This window comes from Neomonachus schauinslandi, chromosome 10 (genome assembly GCF_002201575.2).
Source record: "Neomonachus schauinslandi chromosome 10, ASM220157v2, whole genome shotgun sequence".
Classification (NCBI taxonomy): Eukaryota; Metazoa; Chordata; class Mammalia; order Carnivora; family Phocidae; genus Neomonachus; species Neomonachus schauinslandi.
Genome location: NC_058412.1, coordinates 29,438,720 through 29,452,932, shown reverse-complemented (window position 1 = coordinate 29,452,932; position 14,213 = coordinate 29,438,720). Strand labels below are relative to the sequence as shown.

The window sequence follows — 14,213 nt, the reverse complement described above, 5'->3', positions numbered from 1 at the left end:
TCCTTGACTTTTATAAGCTGACACTTTTGAACATCACAAGAAAGTTAATGTGAAATGTCCCTCAACTTGAATTCGCCTGATATTTCCTTATGATTGATTTCAGGTTATGTATCTTTGGCAGAAATATCACAGAGGTATTCTGTGATCACCAAGAAATATCACCAATACTATTATTCTTTTTTGTTTGTCTTTCTGGGCAACTCCATCTTCTCTGGAATCTTTGTCTTAAACGGTTCTAGGTCTTTTATTTTTATTAAATATTTAACTAATCCAATATGTGAATTGGTAGAAGGATGGGGAAGCAAGTGTACTGGAAACAACAAGGAGTTTTTAATCACAGTACAGACTTTCCAGTATTATGAGCTGAAGTTTCAGAATCAACCAGGAACCATGACGGTGGCAGAAATACAAAACTAGCCAAAGGATATAGAGAGGAAGAAATTGGTCATTGATTTTATAATTATGCAGATTAGATTATTGTTTTTATTAAAGCCGTTTTGAAGAGTGTATAGAATTCTATGCCAAAGCATTGTTTGGTCAAACAAGTTGGACTGTCATATCCTTTTGACAAGGCTTTCATTTTTTCAGCTTTTATTATTCCTTTTTTTTAGTGGGTGAGTGGGGGGCAGATGGAGATGAGGGATAGAGGGAGAGGGAGAGAATCTTATTTATTTATTTTTTTTAAAGATTTTTATTTGCGAGAGAGAGCGAGAGAGAACATGAGCAGGGAGGAGAGGGAGAAGCAGGTTCCCCACAAGCAGGGAGCCTGATGCGGGGCTCGATCCCAGGACCCTGGGATCATGACCTGAGCCGAAGGCAGATGTTTGACTGAGCTACCCAGACGCCCCAGGAAGGGAGAATCTTAAGCAGGCTCCATGCTCAGCGCAGAGCCTGACCTGGGGCTCAATCTCCCGATTGCGAGATCATGACCCGAGCTAAAATCAAGAGTTGGAAGCTTAACTGACTGAGCCACCCAGGTGCCCCTCATTTTTGTCAGTTTTAAATACAATGTGTTATTATTATGCTTACATAAAATAATGATCTCCTTGCAGAATACATAATTTTGAAAGGTTTTATGATCATTAAGTTTGGGTAGTATAGATATTTGATGTCTTTTCCTCTGTCTATGGTTGTCTTTGGACTATTTTTAATTCAGTAAGAAAAAAATAATCCTTCTTTAATTGCAATTTCAAGAGCTTATTGAAATAAAAACAAAAACAGCACTACTTACATCTTGAAAATTATAAGATCCTTGGTAAATTGGATTTTGTGTTCAATATGGTACTGAAAACATAGAAAGGAGTGTTATTCAAACTGAGTAGAAGTAGTTAGTGGTTCACTCACTAAACTTTAGTTGGACAATCCACAATTTCTTAAGGATGTGGTAAGGTCATCATTAAATATAAGTTCCTGCTTACTTAAATGGAAAGCACTCTGGAAATATAAGTAACATTGTTATCTGCACTAATGTAATAGAAATGGAAGGGGAAAGCATATGAGAATAGTGAAATTGATGGCTATCCTTGAGGGTCCTTAAATCCCTTCTGCCCTATTCTTAGTGGTGTATGGGTTACTTTAACAAGTTAGTGTTTGCAACTAGTTTCAGTTCCTTAAGTGGAAGATACTATTTCAATTCTAAGTGTCTTTTTAGATATTCTGGAGAGCCACTCTTACCTAGCTGTTTTTCTGAAGACAAAAGTTTTACAGTTTGTTTACATGTTAAAATGTAGGGTTTTTTTGTTTTTGGTTTTTTCTTTAATTATTCCTTGAAGGGGCCAGGAACCAATGGAGGGCTGTGGTTTCTGATTTTCCTTTTTTGAACTTTCACTTTTTTTCTGCACATTAAATCTCCTAAAAGAGGCTAGGGTGAAAGGTGGGGATTGAGAAAAGGCAGCTCTTTATTGTTTGCAGGGGAGGTCCAAAATAAAGCCTTTCAAGACAATTTTAAGTCCATCATAAGATTTATATATGTGTTGAAGCTCTGAGAACTGTTACTTCTCAGTGGTGTTACAAGAACTCAGGATTTTACTAGCCCCTTTCCCCATCTTCCCTCTTTATAATAGAGAAGCCCCCTCAATGCCATAAACACTTAAGTAAACTATACTGTACACTTTGCATATGTCTGCATTTATATTGGTTGTTTTAGATTAGGACTCTTAGAGGACACAGTCTACCTGTTGTAACATCCCTGATCTGAAGTAAAATGCATATTTTAAAAAAAAGGTTTTTTTCCCCTTGCAATCAGTGCCTTTCTACATACTTACGCACTTGTGACACATATGTAGAAGGAAGCGTATTTGCATCTAAGTGTCCTGTCTCCCAAAGTTTCTTTCTTCACCTGGGTTAAAAAGTTTTTTTATTTGGTCTAATCTTAGTTTTGTCTTTCTTTTCCCTACTCAGGCCCAGATTGCTTTCCTTCAGGGGGAAAGAAAGGGTCAAGAAATTTTGAAGAAGGATCTTGTGAGGAGGATCAAAATGCTGGAGTATGCTCTTAAACAGGAAAGGTAATTCAATGAAATGGAAGATGATGTTCTCTTTAAAGATTGGAGTAATTTTTCTGTCATTCTTAAATCCAAATTTTAATACTTAATACTTTTGAATTCAGGAAATAGTGTCTGTAATACACATTTAAAAATGGTTGTAATATGTTAATTTAATGTTCTTGTGAATGTTTAATAATCATGACCAATAAACTGATTTACATGATTTAAAAAAAATTTAGCAACATTTTTCCTCTTCCCTGTCCTTTCTTAAGAAACTTAGGTGTTTCCTGAGCTGTCATTATCCATTTCTTTATGGAATTGAAATCGTTTTTGAGTTGTAAAGGAAATTTCTGTGATGCTTACTCCCTCATCAACTAATATTATTCAGTTTGATGTGTTTTCTTTGGGAAAAAATGCAGACTGTATTGAGAATCTTTTTTATCTTTTTCTAGACTTTTTTTTTGGTATTTTGTTCCTTTGCTATCAGTGCTACTCATCTCTCTCCAGAAGTGAATCTTATCTTTCTATGTTGCTAGGTCTAAGATACTCAAGCAATTAAGCTCAGGTCACAGGTAAAGGACAATGGGTCATAGATGAGAATTTTGGAAGTTTTCATATGAATTATAAGTTTATTTGTTTTAACAGGTCGTCTTTGGATTTTTTGTTTTTAGAGAATTTTTTGTTTTTGTTTCTGATAATTGAGTACTTGATAGGCGATATTGAAATTCTCTATTTTGCTTGTTTTTTTTTTTTTTAAGATTTTATTTATTTATTTGTTAGAGAGAGAGAGCATGGGCGAGAGTGAGCAAGAGTACAAGCAGGGGGAGCTACAGGCAGAGGGAGAAGCAGGCTCCCTGCTGAGCAAAGAGCCCGATGCGGGACTCGATCCCAGGACCCTGGGATCATGACCTGAGCCGAAGGCAGCCGCTTAACCGACTGAGCCACCCAGGCAACCCTGTTTTGCTTGTTTTGATCACATACTTTTCTCATTTCTTTGAAGTTGATGAATGGGCTGTTTGCAAAACTGCCATAAAATAGCATTTAACAGATGATATTTGTGAATATTAAGAAGCAGATTAAACTTTATTAGAACTTGTTTTCACCTTTACGCGGGATCTTTGAATGGCACAAGAAATTGAAAACAGGCTGACCTCTTGGTTAAAAAATAGATGATTCTTTTTATTCCTTGAGAGGTTGATTGAAAGCTGCATTGGAGAGATTGGGTGGGGGGAGGGAAACTACTTTTAAAAGCATGCACTTTGGGAATATTTGAGATTTTAAGCAATCTAATTATAGGCATCATGGAAGAGAAAGAATAATAACATTAATAATGGCAACTATTTATTAACTACTGTGTACCAGGCCTTGAAGCTTAAAAACAAAGTAACTTGAGTAGAGTTGCAAAGTTGTAGGAGAGCTGTGATTCAGATCCCTCAGGTCTGTCTGATTCTGAAGTCTGTACTCTTTACCAATACATGATTCTGTCTTGTAATACAGAAGAATTAAAATATACATATACTAAAGTAACCAGGGATGTTTTGTGTGTGTGTGTGTGTATGTATGAGTGTGTCCCTTCTCATTAAACATATTCATTAATATATCCATCCAACTTAAGCACTGTGCTGGAGCTGAGTATAAACATAGGTCACTGTCCTTGTCCTTGTCCTTAAGGGTTCAGAGTAGCAAGAAACACACTTGTAAACCACAAAAGTGTAGTGCAGTATGATAAGTGCTATGGGAGATGTCTGTACAGGGTACAGTGGGGTCACAAAGAAGGGAGTGGTTATTTGGATCTGGAAGGTGGAAGTAGAAGGAAGGACGTAATTGGAGAGGAGTTGAGACTTCAACAGTATCATAAAAAATAAGATGTTCGCCAGATAGGCAAAGTTCAAGAAGTAGAGAGGATATGTTTGACAGGGAACAAAGTAGTTTGGTGTGTTACAGAAATATGCAGTCACTGTGTGTGGAGGGTAGGATGTTAGTTGTGATTTAATAAGTGATAATGGTAGACGTGAGCAAGAGCCAGATGATGGAGAACTTAACTAAGGAGTTCAGACTTTTATCTTCCATATAATAGGGAACATTGAACATTTTTCAAAACCTTTTATTCTGAAATTTCTCAAGCTAATAGTAGTTGCAAGAACTACATGCCTTTTACCCGGATTCACCTAGTTGACAACATTTTGCTGTATTTACTGGTATGTTCACTCTGTAGGCACATTGCTTTTTTTCTGAATCATTTGCTACTTAGATGCAGATGTTATACCCCTTTGCCCCTGAATACCTCAGTATATATCTTCTAAGAGCAAGGAGATTCCCTTATATAATTACAGCTCTTTATCAAATTAAGGAAATTTAATGTTGATATAGCACTATTATCTAATATAGCCCATATTCATATGCTCCAGTGATGATCTTTTTTTTTTTTTTAAGATTTTATTTATTTGACAGACAGCAAGAGAGGGAACACAAGCAGGGGGAGTGGGAGAGGGAGAAGCAGGCTTCCCGCTGAGCAGGGAGCCCAATGTGGGGCTTGATCCCAGGACCCTGGGATCATGACCTGAGCTGAAGGCAGATGCTTAATGACTGAGCCACCCAGGTGCCCCTCCAGTGATGATCTTAATAATACTTTTCCTCATCAAATGTCCCAGTAGTGATTTTTATAGTACTTTTTTTCCCTGCTCTAGGATCCAGTCTAGGAATACATATTGTATTTAGTTGTCATGCAGTTGAAAGGAGCATGGAATAGTGTGAAAGAGATTTTAGAAAGATCACCCTGACTTCATTATGGGGGATGGACTGGAAAGATCTATGAATAGAAGCTGGAAGAGTCTAATAGTCTAGGATGAGAAATTATAACATGGTAGCTGCTGGAATAGAGGAGGCATCAGCTATGAAACATTTTAAATAGAATCCATAAAAATTATAATTCAAGAATGGTTCCCAGGTTCCTGGCTTGAGTGAAAGTTTTTTGTTTTTTGTTTTTTTTTTTAAGATTTTATTTATTTTTTAGAGAGCGAGCGAGGGAGAAACAGCATGAGAGGGGAGAGGGTCAGAGGGAGAAGCAGGTTCCCTGCTGAGCCAGGAGCCCGATGTGGGACTCGATCCCAGGACCCTGGGATCATGACCTGAGCCGAAGGCAGACGCTTAACCATCTGAGCCACCCAGGCGCCTGAGTGAAAGTTTTATAAGTTATCAAATGAATTAAAGATTAAGAAGTAAGTGTTGAAAAGCAGATATGGGAGTGGGACTAGGACTAGAGATGTATACTTAGGAACCATAAGTATTGAGGATGAAGTTATAGGAGTAGTTGAAACAAGCAGAACAAGTATTATGGGAGGAGAAGAGAGAATCAGCCGGAGCCACAGGAAATGGAAATGTTTGAGGAAAAGGCAGAAGGAGGAAGAGCCAGCAAAGGAATGGTTGGAGAAGGAAGGAGAGAGCAGTATATTGGACGCAAGCTAAAGAAGGTGACTATTGCAGATGCCCAGCAGACTCCAGGTAAGTTGTAAGCTGAAAGTAGTTATCTAGATGTGCCAGGTAGGAGCTTGCTGGTCTCCTTGCCAGGATAGTTTCAGTGAGGTAGCAGGAACATAAACCAGATCACAGGAGATTGAGGGCTGAGAACTCAGGACAGATAAAGTGGAGACAGATACAGTCGCTTATTTTTTCAAGTAGTTTGACTTTGAAAAACAGAAGAGATAACTGGCTGGGTCTAGGGAAGATTTTTTTTTTTTTTTAAACTGATGGAATTCTCCTGATTCCAGAGTCACTGATTTTGTATCTTTTGAAATTTATGGAATGATTTGAGATTATTCCTGATGTTATGGCACTACTTAAGTGTAATAAGGAATAAAAAAGCATTTCTTTCTGGATTAGAGCTCTTAAACATTTCAGTTCTTTAACTCTGAAATTATTTTTCGAATGTTTTAATGCCAGGAATTTTAAAAAATTTTGGAGTTCTAGAACATTTCAGTTCTTCTGATTCTGAAATTATTTTTCTAATACTTTAAGCCAAGAATTTTTAAGTTTTTTTTATTGAGCATAATTTGAAACACAAAGGTAGAGAGACTAATATTTTTTATATACACCTCCAAGCCTCAACAGTTAATGTTCCTGTCATTCTTGCTTCATCTTTATCTATTTTAGAACAGCAAATTCTAGACATCTTGTCATTTACCCTGACATACCTAAGTGTAAGGATCATGATTTAGAATTGCTGTGTTACAGATTTTCTAAGTAGTCCCACTTAAAAAGATCCAAAATTAAGTGAAACTGAATCTTTAACATTACAGGAAAATTACTCACCTAGCCAGGAATTTATCAAGGCATTCCTTATAGTGTGGTAGAATATGTAAAATGAGGAAATTTACGTCTAATTTTTCAAGAACACATAGTGTTTAATCTAAGATTTACTCAGGAACTTCTATACTGAAGAACCTTAAATACTATATAAAATACAGTTCTGAAACATTCCATTTTTCCCCATTTCTTTTCACCTGCACTATAAAAACCCACATGTCTTCCTTGCCTCTGATATTTCCATATTCTAATTCATCTTCCACATTCATAGGATGCATTTTTTGAAATACAGATATTATATCCCTGCTTAAAAATATCTAGCTAATTTCAGAGATCTTAGTAAAACCTCTTACAGCCAGGCCCCTTTCTAGTCCTGTACATACACACACACACACACACACACGCACATACACCCACGCACAAACACACACACACGGCTTTTTTTTTTTTTTTTTGATCCATGATGTATTTTTTTCCCCACTTTTTCTTCTGACAGAAATACTTTTAATCAGTCTATTTGTCTGATTGGAAAACCACTGGTTTTTTGAGGTTTAGCTAGAATCTCATATGTTACCTTTTTTTTTTGGTAGTTCTCCTTGACACCACCTTTGACAGAATTAGATAATCTCTTATCTGAATTCCTATAACATTTGATCTATCTCATAACTCTTACCACAGTGTGCTGTCGTTATTTATTTCAATTTCTATCTCTTAGCCATCTTCTTGCCTCCACCCTTAATTGACTACAAACTGCTGGTTATTCCCAGCAGCCAATACAGTGCCTGACATGTCATAAGAATTCAGAAACAGTTCATTGATTTAATCAGATTATTTTTAGCATCAACATTTAAAATGTGATTGGGATGCTGTGTTATATTCCTAGCACATTATATATAATGATAGACTTTGAAACAAAGCTATAATGGGACTTCTTTATTATTATACATTTTTTATGCTCTTTTATCCAGTAAAGGTCAGTTGGGAGGCCTAGCTATGTATCAGACATAGGGTTCTTAGGCATGAGATCTGCTATTTATTTTACAGTCACATTTAGACAAAAAAATAAGGGAATAAGAAGATTGGTAAGTAACACAGTGAGATGAAGTATTAAAACCATGGGAAACAATATGAGTGAGAAAGGTATTTGGCATGTTAGCTTGAATGTTGCTAAGTTGAGAAGGGTTCTGGGAGTAAGGTTTTTTCAGTGAATTTAACAGTTTCGTAGGGAGACCCTGCTTTAAGGGAACACAGCCTGTGGTAAACACGACAGTTCTTTACTTACTTTGTCTAATTTTTTATGAAATGTTAGCTCATAGTATGTTATTTTTATTAATACATTGTAAAGAATATTTTTTATTCCCCTTTTATATAAACTCTGTTGCAGTTTTTCCCAAGACCACTAGAATGCACTATAGTGCAGTATTTTTATGTAGAAATGTTTTTCTGTGTGTGTGTATATTTTATATATATATATATATAAATAAATGAACTGCATAATATTTTATTGCTACTTTTATTCCATCCTCAGACCAGTTACTTTCAATTGCTAGTTGACTTTTAGGAGGTATTGTTACTTTGTTTCATGGTAGATGAAAAATCTGAAGATTGACAAATATTAAGAACCTTGTTTAATTTCTGGTAACTGTAAGTAAAATTAAGTGGCTATAAATCTTATTCTCTAATAATCAACATTATTACAAATACATTGAAATAGACTAGGAAATGTTTAGTCTGGTGATGAAATCTTTGTGATTAGCAGAAGCATTGGGAATAGAGAATCTTTGTTCTAGTTAATTTGGAACAAAAGTATTTACTAAAAATTAAAAAAAAGAAGAAGAAATATATGCATGTTAATTAACCAAATAACACAATATGGTCTCCCTTTACGTATTCCTTTCCTTTCCCCAAAGAAATCTTACTAATGTCTTCCGTATTCTTCCAGAAATCTTCTATGCATATGACATATATATATATAACACATATATAAAACAAATATTCATTTTTATTTTTAATGTGTGTATATTATTACAAAACATTCTGTACATATGCAAAACATATAAGACTAATATATACTCCTATACTCGCTGCCGACCTTAAATAGAACATTAGCTATCTGTAATTTTCATAGGTTTTCTTAAGATCCTCCTCTATATAAATGTTGATTTTTCTGTTGTAACTATAAAATAATATGAATTCCAGTACTTTGCCCATTTGAGCAAATAATTTTCATTTCCTTTATACCTTTTTTGAAATATAAAAACTTCTTTATGTGAAGTGCTGAATTAGTTTTTTTATAAAAAAATTAACTTTGAAATTTGGCTATATTATCCCCTCATTCCTTCTTTATTACTTTATTACTTTGGTTTTTCTAATTATTATTACTGTTGTTGTTATCCTAACCTTATTGCATTTAGTATTTATTATAAATGGCCTCAATATTTTGGGGAAGCAAACAAGTCAAAATATATAAATACATTATGTAAGTATGGCCATTTTTGATTGACCTTTAAAATTTTTACTTTATCTGGATTATTTTTTTGGTCTCAGATGTTTAAATCTGAAATGGTGAAATCAGGTTAGCCAGAAATAATTATATTCAGCTAGCTTTAAAAGGGAAATAGATAAGAATTTCTCTTCATAGTCCTTCCTGAAAAGGCAAAGGATATCATGCTAAGTGAAATAAGTCAGACTGAGAAAGACAAATACCAAATGGTTTCACTCATGTGTGTAATCTTAGAAAACAAAACAAATAAATAAACAAAAAGCAGAATCAGACCTATAAATATAGAAAACAGAGACTTACCAGAGGGAAGGGCAGTGAGGGAATGGGCAAAACGGGGAAAGGGGACTGGGAGATACAGGCTTGAGTTATGGAATGAATAAGTCACAGGAATAAAAGGTACAAGGAATACAGTTGATGATATTGTAATAGCACTGTATGGTGACACATGGTAGCTACACTCGTGGTAAACATAGCATAACATATAGAGATAATGAATCACTGTGCTGGACAACTGAAACTAATGTAACATTGTGTGTCACCTATACTCAAAAAAATGTTTTAAGTCATCTATAATACTCTGTGCCTTGTCAGGCAATTACGATTTACCAAGTATGCATTACAGTAAACAATCCAAAGGAGAGAGGGGGAATCAGCCCTAATCACCAGTGCTGAATAAGATATTTCAATAGGAATGAATACATTTTTTTTAATAGTCAAGTAAGTCTCTGTTTTCTATATTTATAGGTCTGATTCTGCTTTTTGTTTATTTATTTGTTTTGTTTTCTAAGATTACACACATGAGTGAAACCATTTGGTATTTGTCTTTCTCAGTCTGACTTATTTCACTTAGCATGATACCCTCTGGGTCCATCCATGTTGTCACAGATAGCAAGATCTCACCCTTTTGTTATGGCTGCATAATATTCCGTTGTATGTACATACCATTAGATGAGTTTTCTTTTTATAAATACATCAATTTTGAGAAAGGTTAGTCTTCTACAAGTTTATTTCGTAATCCAAATTTATCTACTGCTTTTGATAGTAGAATTGTAATTTGGCAATCATCAAGAAAATTTGAATACTATAGAAACTAGAATGTTATATGTAATTATAGAAAGATTTATGGTTCCCAGTGTTACTCTTTTATTTGTTATAATGGCACTTGATGGTGTAACAACAATAAAATAATAATGACAACCACTTTGACACTGTGGAAGCCTACTTTGAAAGGTAGCCAGGACTACTGCATACTGATGACTACTCCTATTACATATCCTAAAGTTCATTTAAATATGTTTTAAGATGGTTTGTATTTTCTTATTTCTTTGTTAGAGCCAAATACCACAAGTTGAAATATGGGACAGAATTGAATCAGGGAGATATGAAGCCTCCAAGCTATGATTCTGGTAAGCTAATTTTAAAGGAAGTTTAAGTGATTAAAAAGAAGTTGACATCTAGTATTTATAGCAGCAATATTTATAACTGCAAATTAATTTCGAATTATTTGCATATTAGTGACTTTTTCTGACCTTCTTATCTTTAGTGCTAATCATTTAGTGTCATTTAAATGATTTTCCATCACCTTTCTTTTTCCTCTTCCCCTTTCTTTAAGTTCCCCATTTTCTGCTTATGTTCTACACTTCGTGGAAAGATCAAAATTCATGGGGTAACGTACTAACATAACTGTGTCTTGCTGGGTTTCCCAGTATTAATGGGAACTTTGAGATATGCGGTACAAAGTACATCATGCCCTGGAAATCCTGAGAGAAAGAGAAGGAATGATGGAGTTCACAGATTTCTTTTCAAGTACAGGGAATTCCTAATCCCTTCAACCTCATCCCCTCAGTTGCAGGTGCAAAATTGTTTTTGGATTTTCTTATGCACAGAAGATTCTGCAGCCGGACCGTCTTTTAACAGCTGAAGCATTTATGATCTTTTTGTGTTATTTCTTCTTTTTTATTCTCCTATCTTCCTCTTCATCCCTACAAAAATAACACTTTGTAAACAATCAGATATTAAGGATATAGATAGACATAATTGACTTATTAGGAGGTATAACAGATAGTAGGAAAAGTTTTTCAAGTTATGTTTCAAATGAGTATGTTTTGACATAATTTCAGATTAAATTTCTAGATCAAATATCTGACGATATCAGTTATTGTTTATATCATTTATATGTTGAAATATATGAAATATGTGCCTTGTACTAGGGCCTCTATGTATGTTAACCTTAATTCTTAAAATAGTTGCTCATAAAGATGATATTGTTCTTATTTTACCTATGTGAAAATTGAACTCAGAGAAGTGGAGAAACTTGCATGAGGTCACACAATTATTAAGTAATGGGAATATGGATCTGAGCCCAGGTCTAATGACTGCAACATTCATATACATATTTTTAAAGTTTGTTTGTTTATGTAATCTCTACACCAGAGTGGGGCTCGAACTCATAACCCCAAGATCAAGAGTCGCATGCTCCTCTGACTGAACCAGCCAGCTGCCCCATACCTGTAGAGTCCAAAATTCATATTAGCCCTGTTTTACCACACTGCTTCTGTATTTGACAATGTATGAAAAAAACCTTATAAGATCTGAATGCGCTGCTGATTTTAAAGTTCAATTCAGTGTAGTAATGTTAACACATTTCCCCAGCTGAATACTGATCCATGAGATTTGGAGCAGTATCTGTTGATCATTGGCATATTTTTTCCTTTGTTTTTTAAATTTTTCTATCTTGCTTTGGTGTCTCTCCTTTTGACTTGAGATTCACTTAAATGTTTTAAATTTAAACTATTTGTTAAAGGCTGTCCTAAAAGTATCTTGGCCAATTCACAGAAGTGATTTAATCAGGATTTTTATATTAAAAAAAGTTTGTTTCCTTATTTTTAGATATTATTTTAGGAGTATAAAAGTCTAATTGCAACATATACAAAATGTTTATAAGTAAACAACGTGGTTCTAGAAAAAGTTTGACTCTTATGCATGTAAGTTCAACTCTGCCCTGACACTTTAAATATTTGTGATATTATTTAATCTTTCGGAGATTGCTCTGCTGCTTATCTGAAACTGGGAAAATAGTGGAAATAATTCATAACTTTCAGGTTTATTTTCTTACTTTATTTATCTTCTTTCTTATTTTCTTAGTACTAACAACACATGGTTAGTACCTAGTATAATTCCATCTATTGATCTTTCACAGTTTATTTACAAATATTAAATATGTAATGCTTGTCAGACCCAGCTTCAAATTCAGTGAATAAGATAACAATGCCCTATTGGATTTTTACAGGGAGGATAAGAAAAAAGTGATTACAGTAAAATGACATGTATAATGGGGAAGGTAATAGGTATTATAGAGCACAATATCTAGTCCTAAGTAGTCAAATGGTGTTTAAAGTTAACATCTGAAGGACAAGTAAGAATTGGCCAGGGAAAGTGAACTTACTAAATATTTGCTGAATGAGAGGTGGGAGAAAGGCAGGGGGAAGAATCTGGCACATTTGAGAAATAAAATAACTGGCTAGTAGAGAAAGGGAGGGAAGGAGTATTTCTAGATGGAGCTAGAGAGTTAGCGGGCGAAGGGGGGAGGGCAGATGGTAAAGTATGTTACAAGGGTCTTGTAAAATATGTTAAGGAATTTACATTTTTATCCTGAGAGTTTTGAGGAGGTGTTTGAAGGATCGGATTTCTCTTAGATCCCACAGGCAGCAGTGTAGCAGGTGGATCAGATAGCCTCTGGATCTGTGACAGGGAGACTGGTGAGCAGACTGTTGCAGCCTCCTGGCTAAATGAGGAAGGCTGCCTTGACAGGCACTGACTGGATGTGAAGAGAGAGGGGGTATGTTCAGGAAATACTTACGGTGTAAAATCTGCAGGAATGAGTTCCAGTTTCGATGTAGGGAATGAAAAAAAGGGACATTCAAAGATGACCCCCACACTTCTAGTTCTCAAAACTAGGTCGGAAGTAGATTTGGAAGATGATGGGTTCGCTTTTGGATTTATTAGTTCGGCAATGAAGTGAAGATGGCTGGAGCTCAAACCAGAGGGTATGGCTTTGATATGTAGATTTGAGAGGCATCAGCACATGGTCCCAAAGGCACTCAGGTCATTGTGGAGGAGGAAGAGGCGCCCCCCCCCACCTCCCACTCCAGACTTTATTCAGAGTGAGAAGAGGACCTGGATTGGAGCCCTGAGGAATGGCAACACTTAAAAAACTGGTAGAAGAATAGAAAGCTGAAAAGGAAATGATAAGAATTATCTTAACAGTAGGATGGAAACCAGGATAAGAGAGGGATTCCAGAAATAAGGACTCTAAAGCACTATGATTAATAACCAGAGGTTCTAAAGAGTAGCTTTAAGATTCACAGATCTGTACCTCTGAAACAAATAATCCAATATATGTTAAGAAAAAAAAAAAGAAGATAGCAGGAGGGGAAGAATGAAGGGGGGAAAATCGGAGGGGGAGATGAACCATGAGAGATGATGGACTCTGAAAAACAAACTGAGGGTTCTAGAGGGGAGGGGGGTGGGGGGATGGGTTAGCCCGGTGATGGGTATTAAAGAGGGCACGTTCTGCATGGAGCACTGGGTGTTATATGCAAACAATGAATCATGGAACACTACACCAAAAACTAATGATGTAATGTATGGTGATTAACATAATAATTTAAAAAAAAGATTTAGTGACACATGGGTCATTACTGTGGGCAGTTTTAGGAGAAAGGTAAGGGTAGAAACAAAGACATGAGTGGAAAATGAAGACTAACTGCAGTTACCTGTAAGTCAGGAAGCTTAGATTGTGAAGGTGGAAGAGAGGGATAGCTGAAAGGGTACATGGGGTCAAGGAAAGTGTGTGTGTGTGTGTGTGTGTGTGTGTGTGTGTGTGTGTGTGTGTGTGTGTGTGTGTGTGTGTGTGTGTGTGTGTG

The 14,213-nt window shown here is 35.5% G+C and overlaps 1 protein-coding gene across 2 annotated transcripts in view; it reads left to right on the top strand.

Annotated features, from left to right (window-relative positions):
- STRN (striatin) overlaps positions 1 to 14,213 on the top strand; it is a 93,266-nt gene that overhangs the window by 29,893 nt on the left and 49,160 nt on the right. For both annotated transcript variants that reach the window (XM_021697518.2, XM_044918761.1), the window contains exons 2-3: positions 2,401 to 2,504; positions 10,621 to 10,694. In XM_021697518.2, the coding sequence (XP_021553193.1) occupies positions 2,401 to 2,504; positions 10,621 to 10,694 (178 nt within the window). The remainder of the gene's footprint in view (positions 1 to 2,400; positions 2,505 to 10,620; positions 10,695 to 14,213) is intronic.